The sequence below is a fragment of the Danio rerio genome, chromosome 17 (assembly GCF_049306965.1).
Source record: "Danio rerio strain Tuebingen ecotype United States chromosome 17, GRCz12tu, whole genome shotgun sequence".
Lineage (NCBI taxonomy): Eukaryota > Metazoa > Chordata > Actinopteri > Cypriniformes > Danionidae > Danio > Danio rerio.
In genome coordinates this window covers 5,130,001-5,149,138 of record NC_133192.1, presented here as the reverse complement: position 1 = coordinate 5,149,138, position 19,138 = coordinate 5,130,001, and the positions used below count along the sequence as shown (strand labels likewise).

General features: G+C 34.5%; 1 protein-coding gene across 3 annotated transcripts in view; it reads right to left on the bottom strand.

Annotated features, from left to right (window-relative positions):
• Positions 1 to 11,901, bottom strand: part of hao1 (hydroxyacid oxidase (glycolate oxidase) 1) — a 38,656-nt gene extending 26,755 nt beyond the window's left edge. For 2 of the 3 annotated variants that reach the window (XM_073927078.1, XM_009292778.5), the window contains exons 1-2: positions 11,737 to 11,881; positions 3,524 to 3,675 (exon numbers count right to left, since the gene is read on the bottom strand). Coding sequence is in view for 2 of the 3 variants with exons in the window: in XM_009292778.5 (XP_009291053.2) it covers positions 3,524 to 3,675; positions 11,737 to 11,873 (289 nt within the window). In the remaining variant the exon portion in view is untranslated. Of the gene's footprint in view, positions 1 to 3,523; positions 3,676 to 11,736 lie in introns of all 3 variants that reach the window. The other variant, NM_001083542.1, reaches the window with a different exon arrangement.
• Positions 11,902 to 19,138: the final 7,237 nt, after the last annotated feature.

The following is a 19,138-nucleotide window of genomic DNA, read 5'->3' as shown; positions in this document are numbered from 1 at the left end:
GAATAAGTGCTGTAGGCAAGTTTCAGGTCTGTAAAGTCTAAGAAGTAAAGTATTAGTAGTATTAGTATTTTTTATTTTTTTGGGTACAGTTAGTGTGATATTCAGAGAGGCAATTGCAGATTAGGAAGTGAAGTGGAGACTAAATAGTTGAGTTTTTAGTCGTTTCATTAAAATAGCGAGTGACTCTGCTGTTCGGATGCAGTTAGGGAGTTCATTCCACCAACTGGGCAGATTGAACGCGAGAGTTCGGGAAAGTGATTTCTTCCCTCTTTGGGATGGAACCACGAGGCGATGTTCATTCACAGAACGCAAGTTTCTGGAGGGCACATAGATCTGCAGAAGTGAGAGCAGATAAGAAGGAGCAAGGCCAGAAGTCACTTTGTAGGCAAACATCAGAGCTTTGAATTTGATGCGAGCAGCAACTGGCAGCCAGTGCAAACGGACTAGCAGCGGAGTGACATGTGCTCGTTTAGGTTCATTGAAGACCACTCGTGCTGCTGCGTTCTGGAGCAGTTGAAGAGACAACTATTATAAAATCTACATATCTAAAAGTCCATTTCTGACACTTATAAAAAGTATATATAATGTACATGTAATGTACAAAAGTCCATTTTTGACTTGTATAAAATGTGTCTAGAATTCCATTTCTGAGTCTTATAAATTGTGTCTAGAAGTCCATATCTGACAACTGTAAAATGTGCAAATTGTCTGAAAGTGTATTTCTGGGTTTTATAAAATGTGCATACACTGCAAAAATGCTTTTCTTACTTAGATTTTTTGTCTTGTTTATAGTCCAATTATCTAAAAATTCTTAGATGTTGTCTTGTTTTAAGATAAAATCTGCTAATATTAAGTGATTTTTACCCTAAAACAAGCAAAATAATCTGCCAATGGGAAAATAATCGTGTTTTTCCTTTTGACATAAGATTATTATGCTTACCCCATTGGCAGACTATTTTGCTTGTTTTACGGTAAAAATCACTTAATATTAGCAAATTATTTCTTAAAACAAGACTATATGTTTTGCTTGTCTAGAAAATTTTTCTCAAATTAATCATTTTTAGATATTTGGACTAGAAACAAGACAAAAAATCTAATTAAGAAAAGCATTTTTTGCAGTGTATAACCTAGAAATCTAGAAAAGTCCATTTCTGATTCTAATCAAATGTGTCTAGAATTCCTTTTCCGAGTCTTTTAAATTGTGCATAGAGTCTAGAAGTCCATTTCTGACACTTATAATGTGCATATAGTCCATTTTTGACTCTCATCAAATGTGAATAGAAGTCCATTTCTTATGAAATGTGTCTATACGTCCATTTCTGAGTTTTATAAATTGTCTAGTCTAGTTCACTTGTGACTCTTTAAAAATGTTTATTCAATCTAGAAGTACATTTCTGACTCATATAAAATGTGTATATAGTCTAGAAGTCCAGTTTTACTCTTATCAAATGTGTCTAGAAGTCTTATAAACTGTTTATTCAAGAAGTCCATTTCTGACAACTGTAAATTGTGCAAATTGTCTATGGGCGTACTCACACTCTGCTTTCCGAACAGTGCCCAGGCCCGTTTTCTGGATCGTTTGAGATGTGTGAGTGCTCTAAATCAGGCTCAGGCACGGTTCACTTGGCTGGCCCTGGCCCGGTTGGAAGAGGCTTCTAGATTAGATCCTCAAGATCCTTGAATATATACACAATTTAAAATTGTCGGAAATGGTCTTCTAGACCATATGCACATTTTATTATGATAGTCAGAAAAGGACGACTAGACTGCACATTTGGTTAGAGTCAGAAATGGACTTCTAGATGCATATATTATAAGTCAGACATTTTATAAGACTCAGAGATCTCACTTTACAATAAGGTTCATTAGTTAATGTTAAGCAATGCATTTACCAACATGAACAAACATTGAACAATACATTTACTACAGTATTTATTCATGTTAATAAACGTTAGTTAATGAAAATACAGCAGTTCATTGTTAGTTCATGTTAACTCATGGTGCATTAACTAATGTTAACAAGCATGGACTTGGATGTTAATACTGCATCAGTAAATGTTCAATTATGATTAATAAATGCTGTACATGTGATGTTCATGATTAGTTCATGTCAGTAAATGCATTAACTAATGAACCTTATTGTAAAGTTTAAACGACTCAGAAATGGACTTCTAGGGATATTTTATAGGTGTCAGTGTCTAAATGGTCTTCTAGACTATATGCACATTTTACAGTTGTCAGAAATGGACTTCTTGACTATACAATTTATAAGACTTCTAGACAGATTTAATAAGTGTCAGAAATGGAATTTTAGACTATATGCACATTTTATAGTTGTCAAAAAGTGGACTTCTAGATTACATGCACATTTTAAAGATGTCGGAAATTGACTTCTAGACACATTTTATAGGAATCAAAAAATGGACTTCTAGACTAGATGAATATATAGAAATTGACTTCTAAGCAGTTTTCCTGTGTCAGACATGGATTTCTAGATTATATGCACATTTTAAAAGACTCAGAAATTGAATTCTAGGGACATTTTATAAGTGTCAGTGTCTAAATGGTCTTTTAGACAATTTGCACATTTTACAGTTGTCAGAAATGGACTTCTAGACAATATGCATATATTATAAGTCAGAAATGGACTTCTAGGCAATTGTCTTGTGCCAGAAATGGACTTCTTATATGCACATTTTATAAAGGTCAGAAATTAACTTTTAGATTTTTTTGCACATTTTATAAGACTCAGAAATTTACTTCTAGTTTATATGGACATTTTAAAAAAGTGGGAATGGACTTCTAGATTATACACGTAAAAAAATGACTTTTAGATAACATGCACATTTTTTAAGACTCAGAAATGGACTTCTAGACTATATTTACATTTTAAAAGTGTCATAAATAGACTTCTAAACTCATTTTATAAATTTCAGAAATTAACTTCTTGATTATATGCACATTTTAAATGTCTTATAAATGTACTTTTAATCTATGCATATTTCATAAACGTCAACATTTGACTTCTAGATTATTTGCACATTTTATAGGTGTCAGAAATAATCTCTAGAGTATGCACATTTGATAAGTGTCAGAAATGGACTTTTAGATTAAATGCACATTTTATAGTTGTCAGAAGTGAACTCCCAGACTTTATGCACAATTTATAAGACTCAGAAATGGACTTCTTGGCACATTTTATGCGAGTCAAAAGTGGAATTCTAGAATATATAAGTGTCAGAAATGGACTTTTAGACTACATTCACATTTTTTAAGTGTCAGAAATGGACTTTTAGACTATATTCAAATTTTTTAAGTGTCAGAAATGGACTTTTAGACTATATTCACATTTTTTAAGTGTCAGAAATGGACTTTTGGACTATATGCTCACAGAAACACTGGTGTATTTTGCCTTTTGTTTGAGATGTTTGCAGACGCTGCAGTAGACAGCGTGTGTTAGGTGAATCTGTATGAAGTGTACTAGCGCCGCCGTGTGTTCTGCTGTTGTATCTGCAGGTCTGACCTCTGGCAGTGGCCGTCTCTCCATCCGGATGAGCCATTCTCTGCATGGCGGTGGCAGACACACAGATGGGCAAACTGACTCTCTGACCCAGAACCGTGGTGGACAAATCCACACTGGACACATCTCTCAGCACACGAGGGTAAAAACACCACCTGCAGGACACACAGACACACTACACGTCTCACAAATATAAATATCAATGACGTGACGATCATTTTTTTTGTGTCCATGTCGTTAAAATCAATTTAAGAAGGTTACAGTTTCAAAACAAATATTCAAATTACTTGCATACATTCTCTAGTTTGCATTTTAGCATTTATATATATATATATATATATATATATATATATATATATATATATATATATATATATATATATATATATATATATATATATATATATATATATATATAATAATTCTACTAGGGGGCATGCAGAAATTGATTTAAAAATTGATGCCCAAAAAGTGCTTAGCGCTGGACAAAGCCAGAAAGTATGTACAAGAGTGGCTGGAGCTTGATGACACCGATCACAACTTGAATGAAAACCAGGGTTAATTTGAGATATTTTTGCCTTAGTCCAGTATACTCTATGCAATAACTTGAATTTTATAAGGCAATGACGAGCACAAACAGAAGAGGTTTGTAGACAAGACAGAGCCTTGGACCATTCCTCGTCTGTGAAAACATGATTGAAATCTGATTCCCAGCTCTGCTTTAGGGTGCTTTCACACTAGCACTTTTGGTCCGCACCCGGGTTCGTTTGATGTTAAAGTATGGTATGTTTAATTTTATTCAGTAAAAGTATTGCCCGGAAATGCGGATATCTTTTCATTTTGGGGCTTTGCTTTTGTGACCATCACCTAGAAACAGCCGTAAACAAAACAGCATCTCGATTACGCAAGCGTATCGGGGTTCAGAAGGAAAAAAGACTGTGAACACACAATCGAACTTGGGTACGGTCCTGGAAATTGAACCAAATGTGAAAGCACCCTTATTTTAAAAAAGCATGTAGAACCTAACTGTCTAATAAATGAGCAAATAGTTTCATTAGTTTTAGAGACTGCGCCTTTAAAAAGTTTTGCATCTAAAACCTGATTAATTTCTTGTTTGGGAGGTGCATGGGGAAAATGGGAAAATGTGTTTCTTATAAATTCACGAGTCTGAAGTTATCGAAAAAAAAAGGGTTTTGGGAAGGTTAAATTTTTCTGATAAATAAGTAAATTTAACAAATGTGTTATCACCAAAAAAGATCATTGATGCTTACAATATAAATGTGACTTTTCATTTGATTACTGACTTGTTTTAGTCACAACTTCCAGTTTGTTTTCCTCTCTTAATTTTCCTTTATCTCATCAAGACGTACAATTATGGCTTTGCAAAAAAATGACATTATATGCATAATTTTGACTCTGAAACATCACCTAGCCCCCCTTTAAAATTTTCTTTTCTTTTTTAAATATTTCCCAAATGATGTTTAACAGAGCAAATAAATTTTCACAGCATGTCTGATAACATTTTTTCTTCTCAAGAAAGTCTTACTTGTTTTATTTCGGCTAGAATAAAAGCAGTTTAATTTTTTTTAAAGCCATTTTAAGGTCAAAATTATTAGCCCCTTTAAGCTATAATTGTTTTGGATAGTCTACAGAACAAACCATCATTATACAATAACTTGTCTAATTACCCTAACCTGCCTAGTTAACCTAATTAACCTAGTTAAGCCTTTAAATGTCACTTTAAGCTGTATAGAAGTGTCTTGAAAAATCTCTAGTCAAATATTATTTACTGTCATCATGGCAAAGATAAAGTAAATCAGTTATTAGAAATGAGTTATTAAAACTATTATGATTACAAATGTGTTGAACAAATCTTATTTCCATTAAAAAATAATTGGGAAAAATAAACAGGGGGCTAATAATTTAGGAGGGCTAATAATTCTGACTTCAGCTGTATATGTAAAAACAAATCTTCCACAAAATGTGTATTATGTATTATAAACTATTTAAATGTTAATCTAAAGCAATAAAACAGCTGAGAAGCTCAGTTCCACCACGGCTACTGATTGTGTAAACTGTTTACATTTTCCTGTGACGTATCGCAGTGAGATTTCACTTGATTTTGTGATAATATTTGTGTAGATTGTGACTCATCAGCTCAGTTAAAGGGACAGTTCACCCCAAAATCTAAATTAATCTACTATTAATCTCCTCTCCTTTCACATGTTTCAAACCTTTAATAGTTTCTTTCATTCATTAAACACTGAAGAAAATATTCTGAAAAATGCTTAAAACCTGTAACCATTGACTTCCATTAGTTTATCCTACTTTAGAAGTTAACGGTTGCTGGTTTTAGCTTTTCTTTAAAACATCTTATTTAGGAATTGCAACTCATAAAGGTTTTAAACTACATGAGGAAGAGTAAATAGTGAGCAAATTAGAATTTTTGTGTGAACTACCCCTTTAAGTTCTACAGCGTGACTCTCTAACAAGCACGTCTTGTTTGTTGATTGTGTAAATATGTATATCTGAGTAAAACAGTGTGATTATTGGTGTGGATGGAGCTCTACGTTTTGGTCTGCCACCCACACGAGTTCTCCAGGCCAAGATAAACGCACGTAATTATAACTGGCCCCGAATGACCCCACACAACCCCGGAGAAAAGCTAAAATTAGGGCAAAACATTTGGAAAAGACTCATTCCGCTTGTCAACACTGTGATAAACTCACTCAAACTGTTACTGACTGACTGACTCGGGCTGTTTAGCTTTAGCTCCATACTATTAGCATTGTTCATTGTTCATTTTTCAAGTATTTCCATAGAAATGCTTAAATGTTTAGATTTTTTTTTTTTTAATATTTTGATTCTATGTATACACTTTTTTAAAATGATGCATTTATAAATAAAATTAAATGTATATTTTAAAATGCTAGTAGTCAAATATCAGCATATGAAGAGTTCATTTGCAAAATCAGATTATTAGACATTATTAGAATTGATCAGAAACCGAGATTTTTTGCAACTGTACTCTTTAAAGTCCACATGTAATCAAAACTAGCCATACTGATTTAGTTAGCTCAAATTGCTTGTTTTGTGCTGAACAATTCATCTGTGCATGTCATTAAGAAAATAAAAATAGTTCGCTCTTGTAATCTTTAATTGAAATCTGAAAATGCACTTCCTGTTTGTTTTCAGTTAAATTCTCAGATTAGGTCTGTCTGAGGTATTAGGCGTGGCTAATATACTTAACCACGCCCCCTCCAACTGTCAATGTTGACAACAAACAGAAATGGTGAGGAGGAGGAGTATGTTGTAGTAACTCTCCCCAAACCCTAACAAGCCACGCCCACTGTTGTCTTATTTAATATTCAGTTTCTCTAGGAACTATTACAATATGAAGAAGAAAAAAAAGTCGCATCTTCCAGTTCATGTGGACTTTAATACTTGATGTAAACACGTGATTTAGGAGAAATTAAGAAAGAAAAATATTGGTAGCACTTTAATTGAAGCTTTTTAACCTTTATAATTAGACCTGACACTTCATGTATGTGAATGAGATTTAATGCATGCTTAACTGTCATTAAGGGGTCTATTTTAATAATCTTAGATGCAAATTCTAAAGCTCATGGCGCAAAAGCATTGAGAGCATGTTCAAATATACTTTTGCTTTTTTAACCTGCTAGGGCTTAAGTGTCTACATACAGTTGAAGTCAGAATTATTAGCCCCCCCCCTTTGAATTGTTTTTTTCTTTTTTAAATATTTCCCAAATGATGTTTAACAGAGCAAGGAAATTCTTTATAGTATGTCTGAAAATATTTTTATTCTAACAAAACTCTTATTTGTTTTATTTCGGCTAGAATAAAAGCTGGTTTTAATTTTTTAAACACCATTTTAAGGTCAAAATTATTAACCCAGAAATTGGGGAAAATAATAAACAGGGGGGCTAATAATTCTGACTTCAACTGTACATGGACAGCACATTTTAGCTCTCAAATGGCTATTTAAAATTTATTTATTGATTTTTTTTTTTAACTGTCCAAAATTGAGAAAAAAGTAGTAAAAAAAAAAGTAGTTTAAAAAAAATCTATGTTAAATATGCATAAAAAAATTGAGAAAAAGTGTTTAATGTAAATCCGCACTATGAGTCTACAGACATCATTTTTCTCAAAAAGTACATCATATCAAAAGATGATACTTAGGTTTTTTTTTAAATTAGGTTCTAATAAGCCCAAATAGCAAAGAGAAATAAAAAATGCATGTAAAAAAAACCTTGGGCCTTACGAGGTTAAAGACAGAAAAATACGCTTTGTGCCCCGGTACATGGTCTAACAGGGTTGAGCTTGTTCTCTTAATGAGTTCTGGGTGTTTTTTTTTAGCACAAACCAATCAGAGTCTCATCTCCCATTCCCTTTAAGAGTCAATTGTGTCGCGCCATGGCGCATTTGCTATTTACATGGCGGACTTTGTAAGAGGAAAAACTGAACGCTTCACTTGCGAGAAAGCAGTCAAACAGAGTATCTGCAGCATGAGGATAAAGAACGAGCCTCCTCCATTCAGCCTCTTTACTTTCTCTTTACTTTATTACTTTGGTGGAGTAAGGAAACAGTGGAAACTCCCTCCACTAAGACATCCATTAGCCTACATAATTAATTTGGTAAGTGCAAAGATTTGTGTCAAAACTTTTTTTAAATTCAGTACTAATTTCCAGCAAACGAATAAATGAACAATAAAAAGAATTGTGGTAAAAAAACTGAGTTATATCCACACTTGCGTCCTGTTTTTATGCCCCATATGGTGATGCAGACGTCTCTAAATGGTGGACAAATCTAAACTTGTTAAAAATAAACATTATATTAATGAAGATTGTCATGAATAAACTGAAAAAGCTCCTCGAGATGAGGCATGGAGGCAGTTATTTTTATATTTATGTAGAAAATAGTCATTTTTGTAATATTTTAATCCTTTAATTGTTTTCATCTGTAAAGATATTTGTGTATTGCTGCACATCCTGTGTCTATTAAGCAATATGTCAGCAGGGCCGGCGCGACCTAGGCAACGGCCTAGGGCGGCAGAATAGAGAAGGCAGCGCGTCCGTGACTCCTCCATCAATATCCGCGTCCTCAGTTATGCAGTTATGTTCGCAACACCTTAACACACCTCCTTTATAGACCAGCACACACAAGTACAAAAAGTGGCGCAAATGGATTTGCTATTTAAACAGCTTTGTAACTATATAGCTGTTTTTGTAGCCTGTGGCTTTAAAAAGCTTCTGCTTCTCATGCATTACATCAGATAAACAGCCGTCAGTGAAAGCTGAAATACAGCTCATTAATCAAAAATACCAAGTTAGTTTATTTGATGTATTTGTGTTGGAGTTCATTCAAGCCTTTCTAAAATGATGAGTCTCACACAAAAGACATTAGCAGTACACACACAGAGACATATTAGCATTTACTGACACCATGCGGCCTTGGTTATTATAGCGGTTAAGAATTAGACAGTGATTTTACCAGCCTGATCTCACGAGAAAATGTAGGTATTTTACGTTTTGTCAGTTTAATGGCTAATTCGTACGAGTTCAGTTGTACTAAATTGTACGATTTTAAAAAGAGGGCGTGGCACCCAACCCCACCCCTCAACCCAACCATCATTGGGGGATGAGCAAATCGTACTAAAATGTACATATTAGAATTAGCCACTTAATCAAAAAGTTACGAATTGCCGTGAGATTGTGTTGGATTTTACTGTCTTTATTACAAACATGCTCTGTTTTAAAATCATTTCAACTTATAAAAAAAATCACAGAAAGTTTGAACAGATAAAACTAAAACACTAAACATCACTTGGGAAATATTTTATTAATGATTTACATTTCACAGAAGGGATAACAACTTTGTCTTCAGCTGTATATAAAAATGAAACCGTGTAAAATAGCATGTCCCATTGTATGTTTTCAGTGTACAGTTTTTGTTGTTTGTACATTGACATTAACACTTCTGCCATATTAGAAAAATAATTGTTTTGACTATTTTTAATAAATTAATTAATAGTTATTTTTAATTAAATGTAAATTGTATAGTATATGTTTAAAGGTTTTAGGCATAAATCCTAAAAGTATAATTGTTTTAATAATTTGGTCGTTATCTAACATAGACGTTGTTAATTTGGAGGACTTCACCAGTTCAGACAGTTCTTCCTTGCCTACTGAGAAAATCAAAAGTTTATCCATTAATGGTCTACCGCAGTGGTTCTAAAACTTTTTTTATCAAGTACCACCTCAGAAAAAAAATTTCCTCCAAGTACCACCATGAGCAGTATTGAAATACAGTACAACAGCAGATTAATTACTATTATTGATAGCATTTATTATTATTGGCTACTTTAAACCTTATAAAAAGTTTGAACATTAACACTGCTGTGCTACAAACAGACAAAAAATGTCAACGTTTATATTAAAATGTGCTTTTAAAAGTTGATTAAAAATGGTAGGCTACTGTTCTTAAAAAGTACAAAATATCTCCTGTACTTCAATGTAAAGTGTTAACCTATAGTATAAAAGCTTAGAAATGCTGCTTGGACCTTATAAATATAGGCTATATGTCATCATATTCATATATGGGTTAGGTTTTTAAATGTATGTTGCATGTACAAATGGCATATTGGATTACTCTGCATACCACTAGAAGGCAGCCCACGTACCACTAGTGGAACACGTACCACAGTTTGAGAACCACTGGTCTACCGTAATATAATTGGGACAATGCTGTAGGAGACAAAATGATGTTTAACAGAGCAATGATTTTTTCATAGTATTTCCTATAATATTTTTTCTTCTGGAGAAAGTCTTATTTGTTTTATTTCAGCAAGAATTTAGGCAGTTTTTAATTTTTTAAAACCATTTTAAGGTCAATATTATTATCCCCCTTAAGCAATACTTGTTTCAACTGTCTACAGATTAAACCATCATTATACAAAATTATACAATGACTAATGCCTAACTAATGTAACTTTACCCAAATTAACCTAGTTAAACCTTTAAATGTCACTTTAAGCTGAATACTAGTATTTTGAAAAATATCTAGTCAAATATTATGTACTGTCATGTACATATTCAATAACGGGAGCTCGGACATCACGAACAGACCGCAAGTATCACCTTTCTCCCAACATCTTAACTGGTGTGAACTAAAATTCAACCCTAAAGAGACAATAGAAGGGTTTTATTAAATTTGATTACGTTTGGTTGCTTGGTTTGTTCTTACAAACTCATAGGTTTTTCCCATCAGTACATCTTCTCAACCTCTTCACGTTTGTTACTCTCCCCTTGTATGAATGTGTGTTTGTGTTAGGTGTTAGTTTCTGTTAGATTAGTCAATAAAGTCTAATTTTGTATAAAGAAAGGTGCCTGTGTATATTAATGAATCTAATGTCTTGAACTTTGATCTTGCTACCCTGCTCAACTTTGTTGATAGCATCGCTGAACGATTCGGTTGTTCAGAGCAAAAGAGTCGATTCATTTGAAGCCCCGTTCAAATGAATCTTCCTCCCGCCAAGCTATTCCCCAGATAGCAAAATACACTCGGGCCAGTTCCGGCTAGATTGTCACCTGCCGATCCGCTACATAATGTTCCAGAAGGTACACGAGCCTTGAAATCTGAATCATAACTCGCAACATTATAACGGCGGGAAAGGTGCGGGAAGAATAACCTTGAGCTAATTTACTACAGTAATAATAGTGTAGATATGCGAGCACTCTAATCTACATTATAATTCGTCACAGATTATTAATGTGGATATGCGTGCAAGTTAATCTACAGTATTATTATTATGATGTGCTACCTGTTTATTTGTGGAGAATAAACAAAGCATGAAATATGTAATTTATTACAGTCATCATGGCAAAGATTAAAAAAAATCATTTAAAAATAATTATTAAAAATTAGTTATTAAAACTGTTATGCTTGGAAAATGTGTTGATACAATCTTTTCCCTGTTAAACTGAAATCGAGGGGAAAATATTTAGGAGGGCTAATAATTCAGACTTCAGCTGTATGTTTAAATAATTTTGACTTGATTCACTTTAATATTTTCTATCTCATAAATCTGACAATAAATAGCTTAAATATGCCTTTTCTCATCAAGTCATCTCTTGTATCTTACAATTATGCTTTTCTAATAATTTGATCTCATGATTTTGACATCATGTAACACGTACCTCTTGAATGCCGCAACATTATCACGCAGAGTTTCCTGCTCGTCGGCTCCTGAGAAATAATAATCGAACACAGATTTTGGCAGAATCTGTCGAGCGCGAAGCTCATAATCTCGAACACACACCAGCGCGTCTGACATGTTTGACTGGCGAACTCTTCAGACCGCTGGACTTCACCTGGAGCTCACAAATCATTAACTTCACTTCACATTCTGCATTTCTTCAGCTAATGTTTATCATGGATCAGTCCCTTTGACCCGTCACTGCTGGACAAACATGCACATATGAGTGAAAATCAATATACATAATGCAATATGTTTACGCTGGAGGTTTTCATTGTAGCTGTTGCAGCATATGACAGAAAAAATGACCAATTATGTGTCAATCAGTAAAAAAAAAAGTTTCTCATTCACAATTTTGTCCCTACACTTAATATATATTACTACTATGTACTTACATCAAAAAATAAATACAATGTACTTACTGTGTTTATAATGTATTTGAGAACACTTGTGGTGCTCTTGAGTTGGGATAGAGGTTGGGTTATGGACAGGTTTGATGGTATGGGTAGGTTTAAGGTGTAAGGGATGGTTAACCGTGTATTTACAAATGTAATTACAAAAGTTAATTACAGATGTAATTACATACATGTATTTAATCAAGCATAAGTACACAGTAAATACAAATATTCATACAAAAAGTACATTGTAACAAACTATTAATTCATGTGTAAGTATATTAGTTAAGGCCACTTAATATAAAGTGGGACCATATATATATATATATATATATATATATATATATATATATATATATATATATATATATATATATATATATATATATATATATATATATATATATATACACACACACACACACACACACACACACACACACACAACAGTTCTGTCTGGTTCTCGAATCTGATTGGCTGATAGCCGTGATATATTTAAGTAATATCAGCTCCCGTACAGCCTCTTTACCCTTTGTGTATTATTCCGCCCACATACAGCCAGCAAAAAGCAGACACTACAGATCTAAAGTTTAAAAGATGCTTGCTCAGCTGTTTAACTGTCAGCTTATGATTTGAATCCAACGCGGAAGAAAGTAGTTCCTCATACAAAAGGGTTTTTGAGACTCTCCATGTTTGATTTTGTTTTTATATACACAATTATGCCGTCAAACTGTTGTAAAAACGCAATATCACACGAGTAGCAGTGCGATATGGCTGTATATCATGCACCGAAATATCGAATTGAACCGAATCGAAGGCATGATAATCGTAACCGAACCGTGAGACCTGTATAGGTTCACACCTCTAATACATATCTATATATATATATATATATATATATATATATATATATATATATATATATATATATATATATATATATATATATATATAGTGTATGTGTGTACAGAAAGTATTCAGACCCCCTAAAAATTCCACTGTTTGTTATATATGTTGCAGCCATTTTCTAAAATCATTTAAGAAATCACATATTTGTCCTCATTAATGCACACACAGCACCCCATATTGACACAAAAACACAGAATTGTTGACTTTTTTTATAGATTTAATAAAAAAAACACTAAATAACTAACACAATATCACGGCAATTCGGACCTTTTTGATTTAGTGGCTACCTCGTATGAATTCGTACGATCTAATTCATACAGTTTAGTATGATTTGCTCATCCCCCAATGACGGTTGGGTTTACAGGTGGGGTTGGGTGCCACGCCTGCTTTTTACATTGTACAATTTCATACAACTGAACTCGTATGAATTCATGATTAACCACTAAACTGACAAAACGTAAAATACTTACATTGTCTCGTGAGATCAGACTCAAATACCACATGGTTCTTAGTATATTTGCTCAGTATTTAGCAGAAGCACCCTTTTGACCTAATGGACCCTTTTCACAAGCCTGTTATGGCGCATTTAACGGTCATCAGCATCTTAAATCCTTGAAGGTTTTTAATATTTAGATTTTTTTAAAATGTATAAGCATTTAGATTTACAGTTGAATTCAGAATTATTAGCCCCTCTGTTTATTTTCTTCCCCAATCTCTGTTTAACGGATTTTTTTTCAACACATTTCTAAACATGATAGTTTAAACAACTCATTTCTAAAAACTGATTTATTTTATCGTTGCCATGATGACAGTAAATAATATTAGACTATATATTTTTCAAGACACTTCTATACAGCTTAAAGTGACATTTAAAAGCTTAACTAGGTTAATTAGGTTAACTAGGCAGGTTAGGGTAATTAGGCAATTGTATAATGATGGTTTGTTCTGTAGATTATCAAAAAAAAAAATATATAGCTTCAATGGGCTAATAATTTTGACCTTAAAATGGCTTTTGAAAAATTTTAAACTGCTTTTATTTAAGCCAAAATAAAGCAAATAAGAGTTTCTGCAGAAGAAAAAAAAATATTATCAGACACACTGTCAAAATTTTCTTGCTCTGTTAAACATCATTTGGGAAATATTTAAAAAAGAAAAAAAATTCAAAGGGGGCTGCTAATAATTCAGACTTTAACTGTACATATTAATGTATAATATCATCTTTGCTATGGAACAGGACAGTACATTTGACGTTCTCTCCTCTGGCTTCCGTCATCAGTCTCACAATATGTTTTTCCTTTTTCTGAAAGTCTTGATAACATCATCATGGAGTTTTTTTTATTATTATTATTATTTCAGCAAATAAGATTGTAATAAAGTTATTTGTTGTATTCTCCTATTCACTGCGCTGTAAGTTTTCCCAACTATGACGACTTCCTCTACTGAGAAACCCAGAAATGTGAAAAGGGTCTATACATATAAAGGGTCTATAAGAAAAGGGTCTTTTTGGAAAAGATACATGTTTTTCACTACTGTATTAGGGATGTAACAGTATCAGAATTTCACGGTACGATAATACCTCAGTATGAATGGTACGGTATGGTATTTATTGAATAATTTACAGGAAAAACAAAACTAATGAAAAGACTCGAAAAAAGCACCAATAGTGTTTATTTACCTTAGCACTGAACATATCAATGACATATAAATTAGCCATCTATCTGTAAGTTTCGAAACAGGAACTTCAATTTTTCAATTTTAATAACAAAAAAACTATTAAACCATATAAAAAAATAAAATTTCAATTTAGTTTGTTGAAAACTCATCACATTCAACATTTAATCACTCACTCACTTAGATAGAGATGGGTTTTAAGGAAAATTATCATATAACTATAATCTGGTAAAAGCTGGGATCTCTGGGCATGTCCCCTGCAACAGAAAAAAACCCTCTCATTTGGGACTGAGGTTTCTGGGACAGAGAGATATGATTTAGCCAAGGTTGACTGCAGTGGGTAACGTTGTGCATTGCCTTTCCACCACTTGAGAGGACAAGCCATGAGTGAGATAGAGGTCTCTTTGCGGTACAAGTCAATGTCTGCATTAATCTAACAAGTGTGCTGTGTTCTGCAGTCCCCATGACTGTTTTTAGTCGTATTCCCCGACTTATATTTCACCACAGTCTGGCAGTGCCTGCATACTGTTTTTGTCTTTGTCTGTCACCTTTTCTCCTTTTTCGTATCTTTTTAGAAAGAAACTGAAATGCTTCCACACATCCGATTTAAAACCCGCTTTAGGTTAGATCATTTCCAGCTCTTTTTCTTCCCCGCTACTAGCAGCACACTCCATTTCCAAATTACTGGATGTGTAGCGACAACCGACCGCAAAGGATGATGGCCACGCCTAGGCTGATGGGAATTGTAGTTCCCGCTACCTCCCGTTCGCTTTATTCGCCTAAGCAAACTTTTCTCTGAAATATAGTTTTATTGAGTCATGCGCTTACGGTAATATTGAAAAAAAATTACTATTGCGGTATGACGGTATTTACAATATTGTTACATCCCTAGTATTTAGGGATCCTCTGCTATTCCTCCTCGCAGGTCCTCCCTAGTTCTGTCAAGTTGGATGGTAAACGTTAGTGGACAGCCAGTTTTAATGTTTTTAAGAAATGCTCAATTGGGTTTACATCAAGGCTCTGGCTGGGCTACTAAAGAACAGTCCCAGAGCTGTTGTAAAGCCACTGCTTTGTTATTTTAGCTGTGTGCTTAGGGTCAATGTCTTGTTGGAAGGTAAACCTTTGACCCAGTCTGAGGTCTGAGCACTGTGGAGAAAGTTTTCATCCAGGATATCCCTGTACTAATTGCCACTGTGTACGAAATGTGCTATATAAATAAACTTGCCTTGCCTTGTACTAGTAGTTTATAATAAATACTAAAGTGTTTTGAAACATGCTACAGTAAAGTTTGTTACTGTATATATTATAACATTTATTCCAAAGCTCTTCACAGGACCTTTAATGATTCATTTCAAACGTTTTGGCTTAGTTAATATCAAATAATGTATTGTAAAGTCTAAAACAGCCTTCATTTGGCTTCAGCTGAGTCATATGCAGTGTTTGTGGTGGACAATGCTGCAGACGCTTTCAGGAGATTCTCCTTACGTGAGTTTAAATGGTGAAGCTTAAACTTCAGTGTGTGTAGGATGTTCAGATGCGTCTCTCAGCCTCCTCTGCAGATTTACATAACCGCTTTACAATGAAGCTCAATAACAGCTGCACACACACACACACATGCATATAAACACACACAAATGCATATGCACACAGGTATACACAATTGCACACACATTCACGTACATGCACACTCACAGTCTCAAACATTATGTACACACACAGAGACAGACATACACACATGCATTTAAAAGTACACACACACACATCTATACACATATAAACGCACATGCTTACAAAATTGCACACACACACACACACACACATTATAGTACATGCACATTCACATTCTCAGACACAAATGCACATACATGTTCACACATCAACACACACACTAATGCACGCACAAACACACTCATGCACACACACACACACACACACACACACACACACACAGGCAGACATATACACACATACATAAACGTAAACACACAAATGCACATGCATACAAAATTGCTTGCACACACATTCAAGTACATGCACACTCACTCTCAAACACACAAGCATACACGCACACACACACACACACACACACACACACACACACACACACACACACACACACACACACACACATACACTATTGCATGCACAAACACACATATGCATACACGCACACAATTGCACACACATGCACAACCACTCACACACTCAAACATCATGCACACACATAGACATACATATACACCCATGCATATATCCTACACACACAAGCTCACACAAAAGTGCACATGAATACAAAATTGCAGACACACACACACACACACACACACACACACACACACACACACATATTCAGGTACAAGCACACACTTAAACACACACACCCACACATTCAAGTATAAGCACACACTCAAACACACACACATTCAAGTACATGCACACAATCGAAACACACACACACTAATGCACACAGAAACACATGCACAAACACGCATTCACGTAATGCATGCACACACACACAGACATATACACATGCATGCACACACAAATGCACATGCATACAAAATTACACACACACACACACACACACACACACACACACACACACACACACACACATTCAAGTACAAGCACATATTCAAGTAAATGCACACTCAAACACACACACACAAACAATAATGCACGAAGCAACACACATCCACACACACACACAATTGCACACACATGCACAAACACACATTCACGTACATACATGCACACACACACACACACACACACACACACACACAGACAGACATATACACACACAAATGCACATGCATTCAAAATTTCACACATGCACACACACACACACACCCACATTCATGTATATGCACACTCTCAAACATACATGCATATACACACACATCAACAAATACACTAATGCACACACATGCACAAACACACATTCACGAAGATGCACACTCACATTCTCAAACATCATGCACACACACATATACGCATACACAAACAAATGCACATGCATACAAAATTGCATGCACTCACACACTCTAAATCACAAATCCACACACACACTAATGCATGCACAAACACACACATGCATACACACACACAAAATTGGACCCTTCCTGACCGACACGATTAACTGAGAGCAAAACATTTGAAATCAAGTCGATCTGTTTAATGAACACACGAAACCAGCAGTTATGAACAACACAACAAACAATATTAACAATCTGGCACACGATATAGTGAAACTGACAGCCAGTGTCCAGCATATATGATAAATAACGCACACACGCTGACAGTGCTGGTGTTTTTCTCCCACTTACAAAAGTCCTTTATTTTGCTACAGAGCTTCAAACAGTCTGTCCATAGTATCAAAAATTAAAGGCATTTGACCGTCCATCCGTCAGCCAAAGACTGCACCAATTTTAATACCAAAGACATTGTCAAAGTTTATTTGTGCAAATCCAGCCTGATCTCACGAGAAAACGTAAATATTTTACGTTTCGCCAGTTTAGTGGCTTATTCGTACGAATTTGTACGAGTTAAGTCGTACGAAATTGTACGATTTTAAAAAGGAGGCGTGGCACCCAACCCCACCCCTAAACCCAACCATCACTGGGGGATGAGCAAATCGTAATAAAATTGGAGGAATTAGATCGTACGAATTCATACGAATAAACCACTAAATCAAAAAGTTACAAATTGCGGTGAGATTGTGTTGGCAAATCATGTATTTCATTTGCGGTTACAGGGAATACATTACTAATCTACACTGTACAAAACAACATCTTTGTACCATTAAGAAATACTTTATCCTGAGACCTGATACGCAGAGTTTCCTTCTGATAATTCGCTTGTTAAGTGTGACATCACGCGAAGCAGCTTCCGGGTCCAAGCGCTCTATTCAACTGAATGGGGAGACTCATGAAATGGTAATAATAAACGTTAAAAAGCGATTTAAGGCTTTCGAAAATCACGATCGTAGTATATATGACCATGCCTAATATCCGATGGCCAGAAAGTGATTAATTTTTTATGAATTGTTAAAATTTTGGTATTTGTTATGCAGCAAGCCCAGAGATTGTTGTGTACACTATGACTTTATATAAAATTAACTTTAATGTGTGAAAGGGTTAAAACGTGATCATAAACGAATGATTTCTCCAATCAAATGAATGGCGGCTTGGACCCGGAAACAGTATTACATACGTCACAAACTCGTCACCACTTTACAAGCGGATACACCGTGTGTGTGTGTGTGTGTGTGTGTGTAACAATGATTATGGAATAGTTTGTGCTATTGAACACTATGCATCATGTGTGGATGAGTGCGATAGTGCAAAGTACTCTTCATGTTTACCG